Source organism: Mustela nigripes, chromosome 2 (assembly GCF_022355385.1).
Source record: "Mustela nigripes isolate SB6536 chromosome 2, MUSNIG.SB6536, whole genome shotgun sequence".
Lineage (NCBI taxonomy): Eukaryota > Metazoa > Chordata > Mammalia > Carnivora > Mustelidae > Mustela > Mustela nigripes.
In genome coordinates this window covers 24,517,538-24,540,352 of record NC_081558.1, presented here as the reverse complement: position 1 = coordinate 24,540,352, position 22,815 = coordinate 24,517,538, and the positions used below count along the sequence as shown (strand labels likewise).

The 22,815-nt window shown below is 39.9% G+C and overlaps 1 protein-coding gene across 7 annotated transcripts in view; it reads left to right on the top strand.

Annotated features, from left to right (window-relative positions):
* Positions 1-22,815, top strand: part of ERC2 (ELKS/RAB6-interacting/CAST family member 2) — a 915,738-nt gene that overhangs the window by 482,150 nt on the left and 410,773 nt on the right. For all 7 annotated transcript variants that reach the window (XR_009402378.1, XR_009402376.1, XR_009402377.1 and 4 more), the window contains one exon: positions 12,004-12,139. Coding sequence is in view for 1 of the 7 variants with exons in the window: in XM_059389982.1 (XP_059245965.1) it covers positions 12,004-12,139 (136 nt within the window). In the remaining 6 variants the exon portion in view is untranslated. The remainder of the gene's footprint in view (positions 1-12,003; positions 12,140-22,815) is intronic.

Genomic DNA, 22,815 nt, shown 5'->3' with positions numbered 1-22,815 from the left:
AAGATTAGCACAGATAAAATAAAGTTTTAAATAATTAAAATTAATTCTATTTTTGTTCTGTTCCCTGGTTTTCACTCCCTTATATAGGCCCCTCCACTTGAATGTGGGCATGAGCTGTGACTTGAATCCGGCCAATAGAATGTGACTAAGGTGATGGGTGCCACTCCCTTGAATAGGGTATGTCATAAGGCAGAGGTGGTGGATGGCACTCCCATGATTACTTTACATTATATAAGATTCGATTTTAGCAGACTGGAGGGACTTTCTTGCTGGCCTTGAAGAATCAGATAGCTGTACTGTGATTTGCCAATGGAGAGGGCCACGTGGCAAGGAGCTAAGAGCAACCTCCAGCACCTGAGGGCAGTCTCCAGCTCCAGCCAATAGCCAGTAAAAGATAGGAACCTCCTTCATTCAGTTGCAAGGAAAGGAATTCTTCCAACAACCTGAATGAACTTGGAAGCACATCCTTTCCCACTTAAGCCAATGGATAAAAAAATGCCTTCTGGCTAACATCTTAATTTCAGCCTGGTAAGGCTGGGATCTAAGGGACCAACCAAGCTGTGCCTGGACTTCTGACTCACAGAAGCTGTGAGATAATAAATGAGTGTTATTTTAGGCTGCTAAGTTTGTGTTAAGTTGCTGTTCAGCAATGCAAAACTGGTTCAGTCTTAAGTCTGAGTTATCTTTCATTTGGTTTGATAATCCATACCTCAGACCAGATCCTAAAGAGAATATAACTTTTTTTTTTATTTTTATTTTATTTTTTTTTATTATTATTATTTTTTAAAGATTTTATTTATTTATTTTACAGAGAGAAATCACAAGTAGATGGAGAGGCAGGCAGAGAGAGAGAGAGAGGGAAGCAGGCTCCCTGCTGAGCAGAGAGCCCGATGCGGGGCTTGATCCCAGGACCCTGAGATCATGACCTGAGCCGAAGGCAGCGGCCCAACCCACTGAGCCACCCAGGTGCCCCTATAACTTTTTTTTTTAAGATTTTATTTATTTATTTGAGAGAGAGAGACAGTGAGAGAGAGCATGAGCGAGGAGAAGGTCAGAGAGAGAAGCAGACTCCCCGTGGAGCTGGGAGCCCGATGTGGGACTCGATCGCGGGACTCCAGAATCATGACCTGAGCCGAAGGCAGTCATCCAACCAACTGAGCCACCCAGGCGTCCCGAGAATATAACTTATTGATGTTAGTGTTTTGCCTCCCTCTTAGAGAAAAGAAGAAGATTGTAACTCTCAAAAAAGAACATGTAGGTTTGGCTAGAATGCTCCATTTACTTTTGTGACAAAGATCTCATAATAATGTAAAATAAAACTATCTTATTTTCATATGGCATAATAGATAAGCCCATGAGCTTTGGCATCATAGAAATGGGAGTTCAAATTCTGAGTCTTCCACTTATTAATGTACGATGTATGATGTTAACCTCTCTAAGCCTCAGTTTCTTCATCTGTGGAATGGGGATAAAATTACTCTCCATGTAAGGATTTGGTTTTGTTTAACTGAGGCTGTATATGTACAGTGCTTCAGCGTAGTTCATGACCCTTAATATGACATCCAAAGACAGAGTATGTTTCATTACTTAGCAATATTTTAACATTGATTTCTGATATGAAATAATATAGACTCTGACACATTATTTCTGTACTTTAATTTGGAAAACCAACATATAAGATTTTTATCTTCTTATACCTCTGCTTTGTTTTACATCTGGGTTGCTGCAGACCCATTCCAGATTGGATGCAATAAAAATAGGTCTCGCATATAACCAGTGCCCCTGTGCTCATAGGTTGCTTTGGCTGTATATTATCTGGGCAAATCGCCCCCAACCTCTGGCCAGACTGTGGAATGTTGGTTTCCTCCAACATTAGCCCCCTGGGGGTCAATTTTCACAGTTTCCATATGTTTTTATATTACCCCAAACTGTAAATACAACTTACACCCTACCAAATTGGCCCTAATGTGCCTGTGTCTAACAGTGGAGTCGTAGGCTTTTAGAGGAATACAATACTCCCTGGAATTGTGGCAATTATAGGAATGTTTTGTTTTTAAAGTGTTTAGATTTTTTTTTTTTTTTTTTTTTTTTTTGAGGAGAAGCAAATGATGTGCAAGAAGATATGAGTGGGAACAGGGCAAGAGTTTTAACCTTATGTCTTAGCCCTGTCTTGGGTTTGCCTCCATGATTCCAGAAGTTCTGTCCTAAGATCTGTTACCTGTTATCTATTATTGTTCTTGCCCTTTGGTTTTCCTCTTACTTTCCCTTTTGTTGAGCGTCTACTTATTTTTATCTTCCCTCATTTTATCATCTCCAAATCCTTTGTCTCTGATTAAATCTGTCTGTTCAGGAAGAAGAGCCAAATTCATTATGATGCAGCGAAGTTCCAGGATGTGAAATATGCTAAATATTTCTCTGTGTAGATTCACCCATAAAACCAAATAATCCGTTCAGAAAGTGGTCACATTGAGGTTAACGGGTTCAGAGAACGGAAATTAATAGGGAAATTGCATGGCGTCCTTGTTGGTTTTGTGTTCTGCTTCGTAGCTGGGTCTTCATTTCAGTAACTGTGGCTGCCGCCATGAAGTTTGAAGCTGTTAAACTCCCACCTTCCATTCCAAGGCTCCCCTGTGGAAAGCCAATATTCTTGGGTAATTACCTCATGTATATCTAGTTCTCTAATAGCCAACCAAGTTCCTGCTCTGGGCATCCTCTAAAGTTTGGAGTGTTGTGCCTTATAGTGGCTGGGCTACAGAACAGATTGTATCCTGAGAATCTGCATTGCTGTTCCCTCGGCCTTTCTGGGACAGCCTTGGAGAAGAGAATGTGAGAGTTGTGTGAAGGAGCTCTGAAACATTCTCCACAATTGGGTGGCACAGCTCAGAGGTTAAGAGCGTGGTGGTGGTCTCTGGAGCCAGACTGATTGAGAATCCTGCCTCAGTACTCACTCATGCTGTAACTTTGGGCAGTTTCCTCATCTGTAGGAGGAATAATCAAAAGGCCTGCTTAATAAGGTTGTTGTGAGGATTAATGAGCTTGTAAGTACAAGATGCTTAGAGCACATCATGTGATGTGAGCATTTTCTGCCTATGGTTATCATTACTACATAGCAGTATTGGAACATGTCTAGACCAGCGTTCAGCAAACTCTGGACCATGAGTCAAATCCAGCTCTGCCACCTGTTTATGTAAATAAAGTTTTATTGGAACACAGCCATGCCCATTTTTATAGCATGCTTAGGCTGCTTTTATGGTACAATGACAAAATTGAAGCAAAGTTGAATACTTTCCACTTGTTCCCTCACTCTTTCCACATGGTGCACAAAGCCTAAGATATTTACCAGCTATATCTTCAGAGAAAAGATTTAGCGATCCCTGTTTTTAGACTTCAGAAAGTGTAAATGAGAAAAGCCATCAGTCTGCACTAAACTATGTAGACTTTTAAAAACCATCTGTTGAATATGAATTAAGTTACAAAAGAGATAACTGGGTCATTTCTTTCGTGTGTAGCCCTGTAGATCTTCAGTTTAATTTTAAAAAAATGACCGTTGTCGGAATATAGGAGTATCTGGATTGTTATTGTGTTGGCATCAGGTAATAATGCCCAGTTGTACTCACCAGCAGTCCAGTTTTATTTCTTTTCACTTTGACTTGGTACCATTTCATTGACAAAAAGCTGATATTCATTATACAAGATTAAATTCCTCTTTATAGAAAGTGTCTTTCTTAAATATAAGAGGGCAATATTAATTCATGTAAATCCCTAGATACACATTCCTAAATAATTTTATGGGCTCACATAAAACACAAGGGAACCTGTTTCATCCTTTGACCAAGTAGCTTCAGGTTTTACAGTTAAATTCAATCCAACAGAAATCTGTTGGTGACCGTGGAGTAGGAATTGTGCTACGTTCTTAGAGAAGAGAACAAGACAGTTGGGATCACTCTTCAGATGATACTTAAAGCAGAACAAGGAAGACATTCAAGGATCAGAAATGCGTTGCATTCTGAGCAAGGCATACAGTGTAATTTGGGAATTTATGACATGAGGATCCAACCTTCTATATTGACCAAGGCTTCTAGGAGGATATCCTAAGAGGGATACATATGAATTATCTGTGATGAAAGGGCTGAGATAAGAATTAGGTGGAGAGGTTTCTAGAAGAGGAAAATAATGTGCAGGGGTCCTCGGGATGGTAGGACTTTGTATATTGAGGGTGTAAATGAAAGGCCAGTGTGGCTGGGAGTAGCAGGATGAGATAAGACTTTGAGAGGCAAGAGGTAGACCTGATAGGAGTCATGGGAAGAAGCATGGAATAGATATTCCACATGGAATAGATATCCAGTGAGAAGTTTTAAGCAGGAGAGAAATATGATCCCGTTTGTGTACCAGGCACTCTGTCCCCTGTCCTGTGGAGAATGAATTAAATGAACCAGTTGGAGCTGGCATCCTCGCCCAACTTTGAGGTGATGGTAGCTTGGGCCAAGGAGGATGTGGTTGGAAGTTGTTCCTTCAGTCTTGTCAATACCTCCAGATTGGACCCTGTGATGGCAGTAATACCTGTCTGGTGACAGAATAGCTAATAATTAAAAATGCAAATATCTGAATCATTACAAGTTGCGGAGCATGCAGTCGAGGAGGTGCATGGAGTGTGGTCATAGCAGTTTTGGTTAGAGGGGATTTTGTTGGATTTGATGCCCAGAAAAGTCCCTCTGCAGAGACGACATTTAAGCTGAGACTTGAACCATCATTCAGACATGTAGGAGGAGTGGTGGCTCTGAGAGGAAAGACAGGTGGGGGGCAGACAGAGAGGACTGCACATGTCTGTGCCCTCTAGTGGAAAGCAGCTAGCATTATTTGGAACTGAAAGAAGACTGGATTCTGGATTCTGGGGCTAAAGGTGAAAATGGTTTGGGAGGGCGCTGCTGAGATCCATAGATGTGTGATTTGGTTCTCTGGGAAATGGAAACCACTGGAGGATTCGAGGGCATGACCTCACTTGTTCTGAAACACTCACTCTTGCTGCTGGGTGGAGAATGACTTAAAAGGGACACAAGAGCAGAAGCAGGAGACTGGTGAGGAGAGAGGAGCGTCATGGTTTAGGGCAGAAAATGATGGTGACTTGAAGTGCTGTGGTAGCAGGAGTGATGGAGAGAAGGGGTCTGCTCACTCTGTTTCCCTATCTGCATTTCTGCACAGTCAGCTCTCAGCCAGGCATCAAAATACCATGGGATAGATGGAGTCATGGTATACTGAAGTAGAGAATGTTTGTGAGGCAGGTCAAGATGGCAGGGGATCCTGCGTTGGGTTTTCCTGATGGTGAATCTGCTGCCAACTCTGACCATATGGACTGAGAGGCCTGAATATACTGTCCAGTCTACAGTGAGAGGAATGTAGAGCATCACAGTACATTTATTGTTTGACATTGAGGAAAAATAGTCATTCTTGGGCTACCATTCATAGACAGACAGACCTATATGACCAGTCTGTGCTCTCTGGGTCACCAGACCTACATGAGAGGCCAACATATAAAAAGTTTATTTGATGATTAGTAAATGGGAGCCAGACTTGTTAGTTATGTGACCCTTGTGACTGTGTATGATCTGCTAGCCAGGAAGAGTGTTTTGTTATTAGGTGCCTCTGGATTGAACATCAAGTCCTGAAGAGGGTGAAAAAAGAGGCCGGCCTTTTCCCATTTCCCTTTGAGTTTCCTGTGGGTGTGTGCCAATCCTATCAAAAGCATCTGAGGAGGACAGGGGACATCAGAGAGCACCTGACTTTCTCCTTGGGGTCTTCTATAGGAGACCCCCACCATCTACTCTCTTCAACATAGCCTCTCAGCTCTTGGGTTCCACTTATAGTTAGGGTGATGCTCTATTGTTGTCTGGGGGAGGAGATTCTTCAGGGCCAGAATAATGGAGAACAGTTGAAGGAAGCCAGCTCTTTAGAACTTCTCCAGAGTGCACTATCTACAAGTAAAACAAACCCTTTTCTTGTGATTGTGACTACCTTCTGCTGTGTGACCTGCTTCGTAGGGTTTCCCAGCTTGGGCGGGAAAGTCAACAGTGAAGGGTGCATGTGTAACAGGAGGGTGCATATGGCCTCTAGAAGAGGGTTTGGGTTGGGGGAATTTAGTCCTAAGTCATGTTGGAGCTAAGTCCTAAGACCTTGGCCCTACTTGTTGCTCTTTGCCAGGAGGAGAGATGCATTCAAGTAGGCACGGCTGGCCAGATCCTTTTTCTTGCAGGAAGGAGTATTATGGTCGTGACACTTAGCACATCTTTATGTGCTCTAAAAGTATCCTTAGAATAGTTAATATGTCTTTCTAAAATTTATAGGTATGCTGGAATACTGAATGGTATTTACAAGCTTTAAAAAAGTGGAATCGTTTCAGTGGTTAGAAGTAAAAGCCTTTATTATCAGAAATTCTGCATGCAATACTCATTGTCAGCTCCCATTGTGTGTGTGTGGCCCATCTACTTGTGCAGTCACTTTAGGATCCCAGCTCACTTACCCATTCTTGTCGTGACCTTCCTGCAACACTTCCCATTAGTATCCTAATGCCTTCCAGGAATGCAACTCATCTTATTACTAAGGAAAGCATACTGGAAGCTAAATGTATGACACAAAGGGTTTGATAATGCATTCCAAAGTCCATTGTTTGAGGCATTTTGAATACCTGCCATTCTGGTGTGGGAAGCAAGACAGTAAATATGTATTCATAACATTACACAACACATGATCATATTTATATTGCAAGCTAAGAGTGAAACAGAGAGGGAACATGCTGGAATCTGTTCTAAGCATTTTACCTGTACTAACCTATCAACTCTTCACAGTAACACTATGAGTTATATACAATTATTTCCATTTTATATATGAAGAAGCTAAGTTGCTGAGAGGTTAAGAAACTCACCCATGGTCACATGGCTAGAGGGTGATGGACTTCTGATGAGAGCCCAGGAAGCCTGGCTCCAGAGTTTATGCCACTAGCTCCTGCCCTTCAGTGGTTCCTGGAAGATTCTTAAAACCCAGAATTGTTTTCCAGGAGGGTTATGCCATTTTACACTCAGTTATACTTACATCTGGTTATATAACCAAGAAATATGAAACATATGTCCACAAAAAAATTAATACAAGAATGTTCATTGTAACTTTATTCTTTTTATAGTTTTATTTTATTTGAATTCAATAAATTAACATCTAGTATATTATTAGTTTCAGAGGTAGATTTCAGGGACTCATCAGTTGCATGTAACACCCAGTGCTCATTGCATCACGTGCTGTACTTAACACCCATCACCCAGTTACCCTGCTTCCCCATCCATCTCTCCTCCATCAACCCTCAGTTTGTTTCTCATAGTTAAGGGCTTCTTATGGCTTATCTCCCTCTCCGATTTTGTCTTATATTGCAACCTTATTCTTAACAGTAAAAAAAAAAAAAAAACTGTAAACAGTCCAAATATTCATTCAACAAGGGAATGGCTAAACAAGCTGTAGTATATTCATATAATGGAATACCACTTGATTTCAGCAAAAAAAGGAGTTTAGGGACAATATGAATGAGTCTCAAAAACTTTATGCTGAGTCAAAGAAGTCAAACACAAAAGGGCATTTACTGTATAATTCCATGTATACAAATTTCAAGAACAGACAAATGCATGCAGATAAAAGTTGGGATAGCATTTTCTTCCAGTCTGGGGACAGGGACATGCGGCTGGACGATGGCAATGTTCTATATTTTGATTGGTCAAAAATAATTGAGTTTTACACTTAATATCTGTGCATTTTCTTATACATATTTATGCCTCACTTGCACACACATACACACACAAATGCATACAGTAACACATGAAAACACCCCCTTTTTCCCTGATCTATTCCCTTCCTCAGTGGTAACCACTGTTTACAGACTGGTGTGGAGTTTCCATCAGTTTTCATTTCAGTGGATGTGTGTATATATACATCCAAATAGGTTTTTATATTTTAACATAAATAAGATCAGACTATATGGATTATTCTGCTACCTGCTTTCATTTTTGATTAGTGATATGTCTTGAAGGGTTTTCCATGTCCATACTTAAGTTTTGTCTTAATTTTTTAGGTTAGCTTGGAGTTCCAGAGTATGAATACACTTGATTTCTTCAGCCATTCTCCTGCTTGACAATTTGGCAATTTTCAGTTTTCACTTTGACAGTGCTAGAATGAAAATTTTATACATAAATATTTGTGCATTTGTGCAAGCATTTTTGTAGACTACTTTCCTAGAAGTGGGTTTGCTTGGGCAAGAGGTATGGACATTTTGGTGGATACTGCCAAATTGGTTTATAATTTTGCAACCAATTTTTGTCAATTATACTCTTTCTAACCACATATGACAGAGCTAGATTCTGGCCTTCTCTTTAACAATAGACATTATGAATCTTTTAATGTTTTTGAGAGTACATAGGTTAAAAAAATGGTATCCTTTTCTGCTGAGATTTAAAAAAAGAGAAGTTTTTATTTTCTTCTTTATGTAAAATATACACTTGCATGTATGTACTTCCTGCTCCACACTCCTTTCCACCTCTGTAATTCCGGAGGCCTCAAAGCCTGATACTTTTTCACCAGCAAGTTAGGGAATACTTCCTAATTTTAATTTTAATTTGATGGACTGTTCTAGTGAAGAGCAGGATTCTGTCCTCTCTGACATTCTTTCTTAATGTAGTAGCCAATAGTTGTTAATCTTGATATGTATTGGAATTTTTTTTTATTTAATCCAAGCTCCTTAGTGATGGTTGAATTTTGAAAAGTGACATGACTTACTTTATGAAACTCGTCAGTCTAAGCTGAATGATGAAAACTGATCCTACCACTGGACTCTCTAACTCACCTCCATTTGCCCCTCCTCCATAATGGCTTTCTTAATAATTTGCATATTGAATATATTTGTAGTGGTGTTTCCCTGAAGAAAAAGTGCCATCCCAAGGAGACTTTATTTCGGAACATGGAGCAGGTCAGTTTCTGGCAGAGCTTTGGAATCTGAGTTGCCTAGTAGGTGGGAATTTGGGAAGAGGCTATCAGTGATAATTCTCCTCTGAGACAGTATTGCCAGAGGGCTTTGCATTCTGCACCCCCAGGGGTTCTGCCTTGCTGAGTTTAGCACAATTGAGAGCTGGACTGAGTTTGCATGAAATGCAGGGAGTGATAGGTCACTGACAGATTTTATTCTTGGAGATGCTGTAATTATTACTAGCAAAAATCACAATGGTCATTCCTTCAAGAAGTGTCTAGTGAGCTTCTGCGGGGGCAGGGGGGACTTTTTCTTCACCAGGAAATCTTGTATTTTAAAATTTCATGACTTCTGTACCTGCCTCTCTCTCTCTTCCTACCTCATAAATTGCTGTTTCAGCTTATGCTTCAGGTAGCCCTGGGGCTTCTCTGAGGGGTACCTGAGAGAGTGACTGTCTAGAGGTGAGGCTCTGCTTCCCTATCTCCCCCACCCATTGTCTTTTTCCTACCTCTGCCAGTGCTATACTTCTCCCTTTTTGGTTTTCATGTAAGTTTTTACTAGAAGAAAGAGTTCTGCTGCTAGAAATATATTTGAAAGCCATAGCACTCCTGCAAAGGAGTGTGTATATATAGGTATCTGTTGATATTCTTGTGTACAAAGACAAGATGATTATTTTCTTCACCTTGCTCTGTATCCACCTAATTGGCAAAATCCTGAACAGTGCCATTCAAAACTCAGCTTTTCTTTTCCAATCACTAGTGTCCTACTTCAGGCTGCATTTGAAGGAATGATTGGAGAAAATGGAGAATAGGCCTCCATCATAATGTCCAAACTTCAGTTATCCATTATTCTTAGTCGCTCATTTATAATTCAGAGAAGCTTTAAAGGATGCATGGATTTGGAAGTTTATTTTTTAAATTTCGGATTGAAAAATACTGCAGTATCCCTGAAAGTAAGATCTATGTATTTTCAGACTGCTTTGGGAGAGTTCTTTATGCAAATGATATTTGCAACAATAATCTTTTTTTTTTTTTTTCAGTGGTACTTGGGAACAAAACGTTTTAGCAGTTGGTTTTATTTAAGTGTGTGCTTCAAAGTTTTAAAAAGTATTTCTTTATAAAAAGTGTCCTCTATTTATACAATCTCATTAATAGCACTGACCTCTCCATCATATCCTATTACTGGACATGGACCTTATTTCCTGAGCTGAGAAATGTGCTTGCCTCGGGTTAGTATGAGTTTTAGAAATACTATATCCTTGTTTAGTTAGGAAGCAAGAGGTTGTTCTCAACATCTTTGTAGGAACCAAAAGATAATTTTCTAAAAGAAGATTAGCATGTAGACTTGAGTTGATAGTTTCAGATGTGGATGTATACTGTATTGGGTAAAAAAGAGGAAATGTCGGATAAAAATTATCCAATCCAAATGTTGACCAAGCAGATGGCTGTTCTCTCTCACCACAATCCTCATAATAAATGTCACCAGAAATTGTTAAATCACTGCTTCAGCCAGTACTGTAAGTTTTCATAAGGACCAAAATGTTCAGAATATTTTCATCAGCAGGATTTCTTTTAGAAGATCATTCAGCTTAATAAGTTCTTTCGACGTTCATTTTCTTGGAGTGAGAGGGAGTAGGGGACTATATAATTTTATGAGGACAACAAATAAACATTTCTTCTTAAGCATGGCTTTCATTTGATTAGTAATTGTTTTAATTTGACATGTTTGCTGTGTATCATGTAGTTCTCATCTCGTGCACATTTCCTTGAGAACAGTGATTTTCTCTTGCTTTGGGAATCAGAGCCTAGTGACAGAGGCTGACTTAGGAATGCCTGGGGATTGGGGGCGGGGGAGAGTTCGAAGGATCCCAGAAGATTCTGTTTTGCGGCCCTCCTCTTTTGGAATCATGCTCCCAAGCCCTCTGTACTGCCCTCCTGCCTCCTCACGTGTGAGATTAGATTTATACCAGCTGCCATGGACATGGTTGCCTAAATCTGTGGAATGTTTTGCTAAACGCTGCTGGTGAAATAGTCCACATTAAACCTAGAACTCCTCCTCCCACTCTTTTAACCCATCCTTTGTCCTTAGTCTTTTACTCACTTGATCACTTTATGATTTTGCACTTTGACATCCTATAGATTCATTAAGAACTTTTATTCCAAGCACCAGGGCTTTACATAACACGATGATTAGCCAAAGTGTTATTCTGTTTGAGCTAAGTGATGACAATGTATTTGATTGGAGCCTTGTAATTGTTATTTTAAAATCAAAGTAATGGATTATGATCTCAGAATGGGAACATGATCCAAAAGAATAATAATAATTAGATGAGCAACCACTTAGAAGAAAATAAATGCCCCGTCACAGACCAGGGGCCCTGTGTTCCCTGAGTACTGCTTACCTTTGCAATCCCAAGTTCCCAGGGAGAGTGGGTTCTTATCCCCCTTGCCCTGGGCTAGCCTCACTGCAGCCTTCCAGTTCCTAGAAGTAGTTGGTCCCTTCTTGCCTGGGGAATTTCACTTGCTGCTCCTTCCACTTGGGGAGCACCTCCACTGGTGATTTCTTGGCTGGTCACTTGGAGTGTTTCCCACTGTCTTGCCTCCTTAGGGAGGTTTCCTGGCCACAGTACCTAAAGTCATCTTCCTGTCCCATGTCTGTCCACACATACAATGCACATCATCATCTGTCACAGCATGTGATTTATTTCCTTTCCTTTAGGAAACCTAAGTTGTGTCTCCTTGATACTGGTCTGTCACTCCCACTGGACTTCAAGCTCCATGAGTTGGGTGAAGACTATACATGTCTCATTCACCATGGCAGCCCCAGTGCCATCTTGGCACTTGGCGTTAAGTGGGTGCTCAATACATACTTGTGGTTGAATTAATGGAATATACTGACGTTCCAATTTTTTCTGAATCCATATCAATATATTCTATCTGTAGTAATTCTGTTGTGATAACTTATGATCTTCCAGTGGTTGAATTTAACCACACTCTGCTGACTTTTCTCAGGCATATGAAGGATCAGAATAAGAAGGTGGCCAACCTCAAGCACAACCAACAGTTGGAAAAGAAGAAAAATGCCCAATTACTGGAAGAAGTCCGCAGGCGAGAAGATAGCATGGCTGACAACTCACAACACTTGCAGGTGAGCTCAGGCTTCTCCTCTTAAAACCTAAATAATTGAAGATTGACTGTCTCTGACATATACCCATTGCTGTGGAAAAATAAGAACAAAAATGGGGGACTTGCCTTAGCTTTGAGTCCAGTAGTAGCAGTGTGCTCCCAGAGAACCCAATAGGTCTTTATAGCTGTGGAATGGTGCCCAATAAGAGCTGATTATGGTGGAAACTATAATACTGCACAGTCTGTTGGTTTCTATACCTCGCTTTAAAAGGTAAGGGCTTCGTTTATATAGTTGGCAAGAAGCTCAAAACATAGAAATGTCCTCCTTTTAGAATTATATTTCAGTAGTTTTGGTGTTAGTAGAAGGGAAATGTATGTATATTATCACAGAAGGTATTTGAAAAAGGATGCATTAAGTTGATCTCAGTTTACAAAACTGGTTTTGTTTTGTTCAAAACTCTGAGGCTCTCAGACAGATCATTATTCTGTCTTCCCTGTGTTATATAGTTATCTCTGAATGGACAGCCCTATCTCAGAAACCAACTGGCTGACTGAAAACACCAATTTTTCCTCATTAACCATCCCTATTTTTGGCAAAGGAGCTCTCCTCATGTGCTCAATAAAACATTCAAGCTAAAACAGGGCATTTGCTTTGAAGTTCCTTTATTTATTCCAGTGTGCCTTTAAACAGAACAGTTCAAGTTCAACTTGGCCGGAGTTCATGTTAAATTTTGCTTATTAATTAGTGTCTTTCTCCAGTTATATATTAGGTTTCCTCCTTGGAGATAGGAGGAGTTAGATAGTTTCAGTATGTATTCAGTTCATCTTTTTAATTGACCAAAAGGGAAATAAATAATTATTCTAGAGTAGGAAATGCAAGGAAATGTCTTGCACAGAGCTTGGCACATGGAGGTTACTTAGTCAATATTAGTTTTTTTTTCTCTGTGTCCTAGAGGTACCTTAATGGTTTCAATCAAGGCCATTTGCACGGATGGTTGGTTTGGTTAGAACAATAGTAGCATCAGGTCCTTTGTTCAGGCTTGGGAACACCTGAGCATGGACTGGTAGCTTATTCAAATCCACAGCTTTCTCAATATTCTTGTCCCAGGATTTGGGTCTTAGTTTTCCCACCAATCATACAATCATATTAGATTGGAGCCTGGAGACTGAGATCACAAGAACTAAACCCTATAGAACATTTTATTGCTTTGCCAGGCAAATATTCTTATTTGTTCCTCACCACAGTGTTGGTGATTTTACATTTGGTAAACTGGATCAGCCTTCGAGAAACTAATGTAGAGGAATAATCACTGTAGTAGTTATCATTTACTGAACTTTTCAGTATAGTAGGTGCTATGTAACTTACAGCACCTATTTAATTCTTTTTTTTAAAAAAGATTTCATTTATTTGAGAGAGAGAGCAAAGCAAGTGAGAAAGAGCACAAGCAGGAGAGGGAGAAGCAGACTTCTGCTGAGAGGGAGCCCGAGGTGGGACTCGATCTCAGGACCCCAGTATCATGACGTGAGCAGAAAGGCAGATGCTTAACTGACTGAACCACCCAGGTGCTCCAGCACCTATTTAATTCTTAAGAGCTGGATTAGTTGGGACCTTTAGTTCTAACTGATAGGAACACAAGTCAATCTGAAGTAAGCAAAAAAGGAATCAATTAACTGAAAAGGCCAGGTGGACTGCAGGCTACACTCAGATATTCCCACACTGGCGTCAGGAATCTGTCTCCATCCTACTATAGGTGTGCTCGGCTCTTTGTTGCTTTGATTCTTAAGAGAGCTGTCCACAGTGATGCCAGTCATGGCCACCAGCAGCCAGCCTCCAATGTGAGTATAGTCATGCTCAGAGAGGAGAAACGTTCTTTCTTAGTGATTCTAGCAAAAGTTCAAACTGAAAGAAGGGGTATATTGGCCAGGCCAGGGTGTGATCACCTGGAGCCTAGGGGACACAGGTTAGCCACACCCAAATCCTATGGGCTGAAGGTGGGAACTGGTGACCTCACACAAGAAAGAAAGGAGTGTGTTACTAGAAGGTGTGCTGCACAGTAAATCCGTAGAGATCCACTACAGCCATCTTATGGGATAGATAACCTGTTATCCCATTTGATATATGAGAAGAAGGAGGCTCTGAGAGGTTCCATAACTTGCCCCAAATTACTTAACTAGTAAGTGGCAGAGCCAGGACTCAAAAACTTATTTCTGACCATCTGTAGATGGTGATGAGAGTTCGGAAACAGAGTTCTAAGAGGGTGACAAGAAAACTGTGGAGTGGCAGAGAGTCTTCATGGAGCAGGTGGGATTAGAGCTGACCTGGGAGGGACACAGCCAGAGGGAAGGCACTCCAGGCAAGAGAACTGTCAACAAAGGTATAGAGTCTGCATAGAGCAAGCTACAGGAGGGCACAGAACATAACAGACTAATTGACTGTGGTGTCAGTGTTTGGTGAGGTTAGTGTTACCATCTTTCTTTAACTGACTCTGGGGCTTGAATGCCCAGAATTCTTTCCAAGCCTCAGAATTTACTCACTAAATATCCTTGGGCAAGTGACTTACTCTTCCTCATTTCAGTTTCCTCATCTATAATATGGGAATAATAATAATTGCATCTACTTCAGAGTTGCTCTGAGGATTAAAGAGTCAATGCATATAAAGAATTTAGAATTATACTTGGCACAAGCTATGCTCACAAGTATTAATGATTAATTGTTATTATGATAACAAAGAAAAGGTAAAAGGAACATTTTGTGAAATTTTTGTCTATGATATGCATGTGCATTTATACAGTTCTACTCTTGATATGTTCTGAGCATCAGACTTGCTGTCTTTTCTATATATAGTCATTTCTTTTCTAAGGACACATCTAGTTATGGAAATTAATGTCTTGCTTTGACTCATGAACTTTTGCATAGCAATATTTTTATAAGGGGCCTCTTGATAACTACCTCATAGACCTATTCATAAAAGATAGCATGGTCTGGAATTGCTTAGTTGCATTCCTGACCACCCCAAATAAAGGATAGCATTTGAAATGCAATAAAAACTAATCACGATTAATTTTGATGAAAATGTCTTTGGTTAAGGTTAATAGAGAGTGAAACTCCCACTTTCTTGGATTGTTAAGCAGATGTACTCAGATGCAGTAATTACTGCCTTCTGAAGACAGAACTATACTTTCTCAGGGCATTTGCTTTTTTAATATCACTGTTATTTTAAGTATTTCCTGTTTATGAGTTAGCTTCTTCAGCCTTTTAATAAATGTCTGTCAACTGGGATCCAGTTTGGTTGTTTGGAAAGTTGGTTGATTAGTTAGTAGTTGTGGGATTGGTTAGTAGTTGTAGTTAGTAGTTGTTAGTAGTAGGATTGGCACCTACTAAATTTGGTTCATTCTATTCTAGTTTTTTGTAAGGGTTGGACATGCTGACTTAATGATTTTGATCAACCAAATAACTATCACATCAAAAAAAATTTCAGGTATAGTATTTTCTGCAACAATAATAGCTGTTGGATGAGGTTCCAAAGGAGAAATTGAAGAGATTCAACTAGTTATGAAAATTGGAGACAAAGTTGAATGAATGTATTCAAACCAGGACATAACAGCAACAGGCAAAAACTGGGCTATTTCAGTCCAATCTGGATATGCAGTCATGCTAAGAAACATTTCACAAACCCAACCTTCTTTAGTTCTTAGGTTTATAGTTTTATGGAAGGAATTGCAAACTCAGATGCATCCAGGGTCTAGGCTATTAGAGTAAATAGGAAACAGGTTTTCATGTAAGAAAAAATTATGATGTTTCATTCTTTCAGCGTGTCTTAATTTAAATTTTTGGTAGAGATGTATCAGTTAGCAATTGCCATAATAATGCTCTGTAGCAAATCATCCCAAAGCTCAGTGACTTTAAAGCATCAATAGTTATTGTCACAGATTTTTCAGATTGACCAAGTGGCTCAGCTTCTCTAGAGTGGGCTTAAGTGGGCATTTCTGTTTCTCACTGCAGGTCTTTGGGTGGCTGGGGCAGTCCCATTCTACAAATGTTTATCCCGAGACTCAGCCTGAAGGGGGTCAGTGCCACTGGGGAAACTCTTCTGATGACAGTAGCAGGGCACAAGAGAGTAAGCAGAAACTCTCAAGGTCTCAGACAACCTAGACCTAAACTGACGCTGTGATTTTCACACCATGGCCCCACCACTCGCCAAAGCAAGGCACATGGGTGAGCTAATTAATGGGGATTAGGGAAGTATACTCTACCCATGAAGAGACCATTTTAAAGGGAGGAAGTACAAGGAAGGATAAGGACTGGAGACCAGTCATTGAAACTATCAAAAGGGACAACATTTGGAGAAACATTTCTCTACATAAGAAAAAACAGTAACATAAACATAATGAAAAGTTACAGCTACAGGGGCGTTAGTATATGGATCTGATAGAGGGTGGTAGGGACTGTGAGGAACCCAAGGACCCAAGGCTCATCAAAGGGATTGAGACCACTAAGCTTTGACTGAATGCTGCCAGAAAGGTGAGCCTAGGGTTGAGGGGCCATCTGATTGACATGAAATATACATTTTTAAATGTGAAATCTATAGATTTGGTGCATTTTTTAAAAACACTCTGGATCTAGTGAAACATATGGACAGATGAATTGACCATTGGCTTGTAGCCTCTACTGTGCATCCCTGTACTCTGGTCCCACTGGTTTCACATGATGTAAGTAAAGAGACTAGCACCCTGGCTAGCTCAACTTGATCCATTCAAGAGAGCAGTTTAATGTAATTGTCCTGAGTCCTTTTTTTGTCTGAAAATACCTCGAATACCTTGAATTATTATTCCTCAGAGGAAATGCTCACAATCTATAAGAATAAAGAATTTCTTGAATTAACTTCTTGCATCATACTTTGGAGAATTTGGCAAGGAGAGCAGGAAGGGAAAGATCAAGAACCATGGAGCTAAACTGTCCAGTTTTCAAATATTGGCCCTTAGTATTATTAGCTCAGGATTTCAGTAAGGTAGGGAACCTCTCTGACTCTCACTATTTTTTCATCTATAAGAAGGAATTACCATCTCTATTGCCTTGAGAGTGTTGAATAAGATGAGCTTTATGAAAGGGCCTTGTGCTATAGCTAATCTATGTGGGGTTCAGTTACTAGAGCTTTCCTCCAGAGAGACTGATAATGAGCATTTAACCATAGAAGACAGTGACCATGGGGAGTATCGTCCAACAATTCCTTTGCAACTATTTTATACTGATGAGTAATACAGATACAGAGCACACACCAGTAAATGAAAGTTTCCAATAAAGCATTAAACAACATATTGGGCAATAAGGAGGAAAAAGTAAAACATTTTTCAAGTTTATGTTGAATTGTGTGTGAAAGGTAAATGTAAAAGATCATGTTTTTTTGTATAATTCTATAGAACTATTCCCCACGACACAGATTATGGAGGATGATATTTATGTCTGGCCTTGGGGCTTTGGGCTTCTGTGTGTCCCATTAGAGACTGCATGGGGATTTTTCAACAAGGTGTCTTTCCGGAGATTCACACTAAATCGTCATTACCAGAATGGGATGCTTTCCCACTCCCAACCCCCAACCTCCAGCTATTTCTTGCTGCGTAAATATGCCAATTTGAAATCCCATTGGACATCGTTGTAGATTTTGGCTGCATTTTTCCCTGTGCAGTTATCGAGTTAATGAACTAACATTCTAAGAAATGCACAAGCCAATATTTTATGCTCTTTTTCTGTTGTATGTCTGCAGAATTCTCTTCAATTTATTGCCTGAAAACTAAAGTCTGTTCTTGTGTGCTTCCGTTTCCAAATTATAGGTTCCCAGGGAACTGTAAAGTTTCTTCTCTGCCAGTGGTTAAACCCGAGTGTGATCAGTTTAAAAAGCAAATGAATGTTCCCATTTATTTTTGTCCTTTTAGTAGAGTTCTAAAAAATAAGAAAAGCTAGAAAGACAATTTTATTTTTCAATTTGTACAAGTCTATATGTTCATATCTTTTTTCCAAAGGGACTTCCTTTACTTTGTTTCTCCAATTGGAGTTGGAGGCAGCTAACTGAGTAAATGTAACAAACAATATAAACCGCAATATATATATATATATATATATATATATATATATATATATATATATATACACATATTGCTTTCAGCAAAACATATAGTTCATTATGAAGTTCCTAAGCCTTGATAAGTTGTTTCTTTGCAGAGGGACACGAGTGACCTAAGCAGCAGTTTTTAAGCCTCATATCTCTATGTTCATCTTTCCAAGTCATTGAGTTAAGTTCATTTCTCTTTCAGTTCCCTAAGCTTAAAATTGTTACTCAGACTGTGATCTATGTTCATGTGTTATGGTACACTTCTAAGTACTGCCATTAGAAGAAACCTGACCAGCTGAGTTAAGAGATTCATCATTGTCAAAACACGTTTATTTAGTACCTGGTTTTTCATGGCTGTTCAGTAGGCACAGTGTAGAGTGATTTAGGGAGGCTCCATTTCAGCCATCTTATTTAACATATGGAAAGATGGGAAAAGTCATCTGAACACAGGTTTAAAAGAAAGATCCACATTTGTTCAAATTTGCTTTAGAATTTATTATGATCTTTTTAACACTGTGAGATGTTTTGTTTGCCTTGCCATTTTCTATGTTGATGGGTAGAGATTAGGATGTTCCATTAAACTGTGAATAAATTCTGTCGTGTTGTTGAAATGTGGATGGAGCTACATCCAACATTTCCAGATTCTGTTCACGGTTTCAGACAACAAGACAACAAGAGCATTGTTTCAGACAACAAGAAATACTCAAGTATTTGCAGGTCTGCAGAGGACACAGAACATTGGAGGGTAGGACTGAGGTTTAGTACAGAAGTGCTTTCTTTCCTTGGGGATTTATGTTGACATTTGTTTTTCTTTCACACTCTCATCCCTCATGAGCCAAAGACGACTTTTTGTTGTAGCAGCTCCCTATAGGCAGTTTCAGAAATTCTTAATTGACAATCAGTTCTGGTAGCCTTGAGTTGAGTCGTTACTCTTTGTAGTAACTCACAGACTGTCAGGGGTGACAAGGCATCCTGCGCAATGTATTTGAGAACTAACCATTTGTTAGAAACATTCCAAGAAGCTAAGTGAAATCGTGTAAATAAAACTGTTGTATGTGGGGTTTTTCTTCTTTCCTTCCAATAAAGTATTACTTGTTTTTCCAAATGTGCCCTAACTCGCATGTTTCTTCTGAGAAACGTCTTCTGCTTTTTCTTGAGGATTTGTGACCTAATCCTCCACTTCATACAGCCCCTCTATACAAACACAATATATTTCTATGGAAAGGAGAGGTTTACCCTTAATCAAATGTTGCCTAATCTACCTACTAAATTACCCCCTGGAGACAGAGTGAGGTTCATTATTCTTTTCTGAAGGGTTTTCAGGTTTCACTCCATTAGTGGCTCTTAGTCCTCAGCAAAGTGAATGTTTGTTTGTCGAAGGCTGAAGATCCTACAGAATAAAATGTGACATATTTGTCAAATGAAATCATTGTTATTATGGAAGCAGAATCCTGAATGCTCTGAAATGACAAAGCTTGAGGGGATGGAGGATGGAGAAAGAAATCTTGCTGGAGTAATATGGTAATTTTTTGTTCATTTCAAAGGAGATTCCTAAAGAGGATCAGACTAGTTTTTAGATATAATTCCATTTTCTCTTTTTGGTCCCTGAAATATAAATTGATGAGGGAAAGGCAGCGTGCACACCCCTGTGTTCTCTAGTGAGATTTAGAAGTGTTTATCGGCATGCCTCGGCTCTAGGGCAAGAGCAGGGACTTGCTTTGTAGAACCTGCCTTTCCTCTGTTTACTTACTTTCTTTCTTTCTCTCTCTCTCTCTTTTTTTTTTTTTTTTTAAAGATTTTACCTATATATTTGAGAGAGAGCAGAAGCAGGGGGGAGCATCAGGCAGAGGGAGAGGGAGAAGCAGGCTCCTCACTGAACAGAGAATGCCAAGTGGGACTCCCTCCCAGGACCCTGGGATCATGACCTGAGCCAAAGGCAGATGCTTAACCAACTGAGCCACCAGGCACCCCCTCTGTTTACCTTTAACTCTGACCTCTGGGCTTACTTTGAGGTGAGGCTTGGGCCATAAACTGGAGACATCATTTTAATATGTTTTTAAAAATATACTGCAGATGATCAGGTTAGACAATAACAACAACCACACATTTTAGCTAGAGCATTGGGTGCTTCTCAAAGTGCTTCCATGGGATGATCTTCAGACTGGATCCTCCCATTGACCTTGAGGATTCGGTGAGGCAAGTTTGTGTGTTTTTGTATTATAGATGGGGAAACTGAGCCTCAGACAGTGGTCCATTGACTCATCTGAAATCTTAGGTCTCATTAAAGGCAAAGCTTTGGGGAGGCAAAGCTTTCCTGTGAAGAACAGACTAAAGCTCAGCTTTTGGAAACTGAAAAAATTGCTTCCCCAGGCAAAAGTTTCTGGACCAGAAGTTGTGCTTTAAAAGCCACTGAGAAATGAGACCTTTAGGTTGTGTGCTTGGGAGCATCTGTATGTCTTTCCATTCTACTTTAATCTATAGTGGTGTGGTATAATTTTCAAAATAGATACAATGAAGGTATTACTGAGGAACCCACACTTTGAAGGCAAGGGGATTGAAAAAAAAAATAATTCTGATAGCATACCTTACTTTTTTTTCAAAGGTAGAATTCACATGATAACTCACACACATGGACTCTGGAAATCCCTAAAGGGCAGTCATGTTCAACATACATCTAAAGAGCCAGTACAGTTAAACCAGCTCTTCCTGGCCAGGGTAATTATGGCACGTTTACCCTGAGATATGGCTACCAGAGGTTAGCCAGGGGGGCACCTGCAAATCACAGTGCATGTCACCCCAACATCAATAACCTCTTTCTAATGGATGTTGGTATTTCAGCATGTCTCTATGCAAGGTAGAGACCTGGGCATGGTTAATTTTTAAAAAATGTTAACTTTGACTTATGGCTTGTCCAAAGCATTGCTAAGCTGTATATTCAAACACTCCAGATTACGGAAATGACAATCGATGACATGGGCAATGATTTAGTTGGAAATCTTGCAAAAGGAAAATAAAACTATAAAAATCTGTTCCTAGTCATTTAATAGTCTCTCCTGTAATACACATTTGGGAAGTTAGTAATTTGAATTTATGACACTTTTAATTTCATCTCTGGTATTAAACTTTCTCTCTACATCTTATTTATGCTGCCTGGAAAAACCCTGCAAGGTTAAGGTTAAGCAATCGTAAGTTTTTCTTACTAGAAAGGACCTTAGATTTTATTTAATACAAGCCCCTTGCTTTGCTGATGAGGAAAGGAGGGCCCAGAAAAGACACGTGAACTGCCCAAGTTTCCAGAGGGAGTTATTGGCAGAGGGGAGACCAGATCCCAGGCCTTTTGCCTCCCTGTCCAGTGTGCTTTGTATAGCCCCCTGTTTCCATAAGATATGTCTACTTTCAGTAGGATTTGAACCATTAACCCATAAGCCCCAAGATTAGGCCTATGCTCTTTCAGCAATGGATATTAGATTGGCCATTTAAGATGACATGAAATGATTCCTCACAATCAACTAAGCTTTCTGCAAAGCTAATGAACAGGGTATTCTATCATCTTCTATGACTCTTTTATGTCTTTACAATTAGAATAACTAAAAAAGTAGCAAATCGGTGGTGAAGAAAATTGTGAGAACAGACCACGTAGCCTAGGACTTTTTAAATGCTAAATAAAGATCAGTTTAAGTTCTTTATCCCTTTGCCACTTTCCTCATCCAATAAAACGATGTCACCTGTAAAGGAACTCAGAAATTCTCCTTTCATGGAAAAGAAGTATAGGTTGCTTAAATATATCAACAATTAGAATACTAGCTGCTGTTTTTTATTGAGCAAAGAACTCTTCTTTGGTTGAGTTCCTAAGAAACTGAGAGTGAGATTAACATGCAGGAGACCTACTGTGGTGGGGGGTACTCTCAGGAAGGGAGAGAAGCTAGAGGCACTGGAGAAGTTAAACTGCAACATAGTTGCAAGGGAGACTCCGCAGTTCCCATCCATACCCTATGGAGTTGGGGTGGCCATTTGGAGGGAGCTGACCCCAATTGAGATAAGAAGGCTGAGCCTTTGTTACCTCTCATCAACAAGTGAGTGGATATGGTCAACCCCAGGGGAGGGCAAAACCTTGGAAAGTGCATCCATGACAGCAGCAGGGGAAGGAATGCCTTAGTCCTGAAAACGAATCTGGGCAGCATACCATGTCATCTCCAGTGAGTGATAAGCATGTGGTGCTCTCTTTGATTATCATGGCAGGCACATGCCACCGATCTCAGGACTCTTACCTACCCAGCTTCATACTTCTCTTCAATCCAAGCAGCTGTTGGTGTGCCTGGGTGTCTCAGTTGGTTAAATGTCTGCCTTCAGCTCAGATCACGATCCCAGAATCTTAGGATGGAGCCCCACTTCAGGCTCTCTGATCAGTGTGGAGCCTGTTTCTCCCTCTTGCTCTACTTGTACATTCACTGTCTCTTTCTCTCTCTGTGTGAAGATAAATAAATAAAACCTTAAGAAAAATACAAACAGCTGTTAAAAACCAATCTTAGTTGGCCAAGTAGCTCTGTATACATATTGACTTGTTCAGTCTTCCCAAGAAATGAATGAGGTA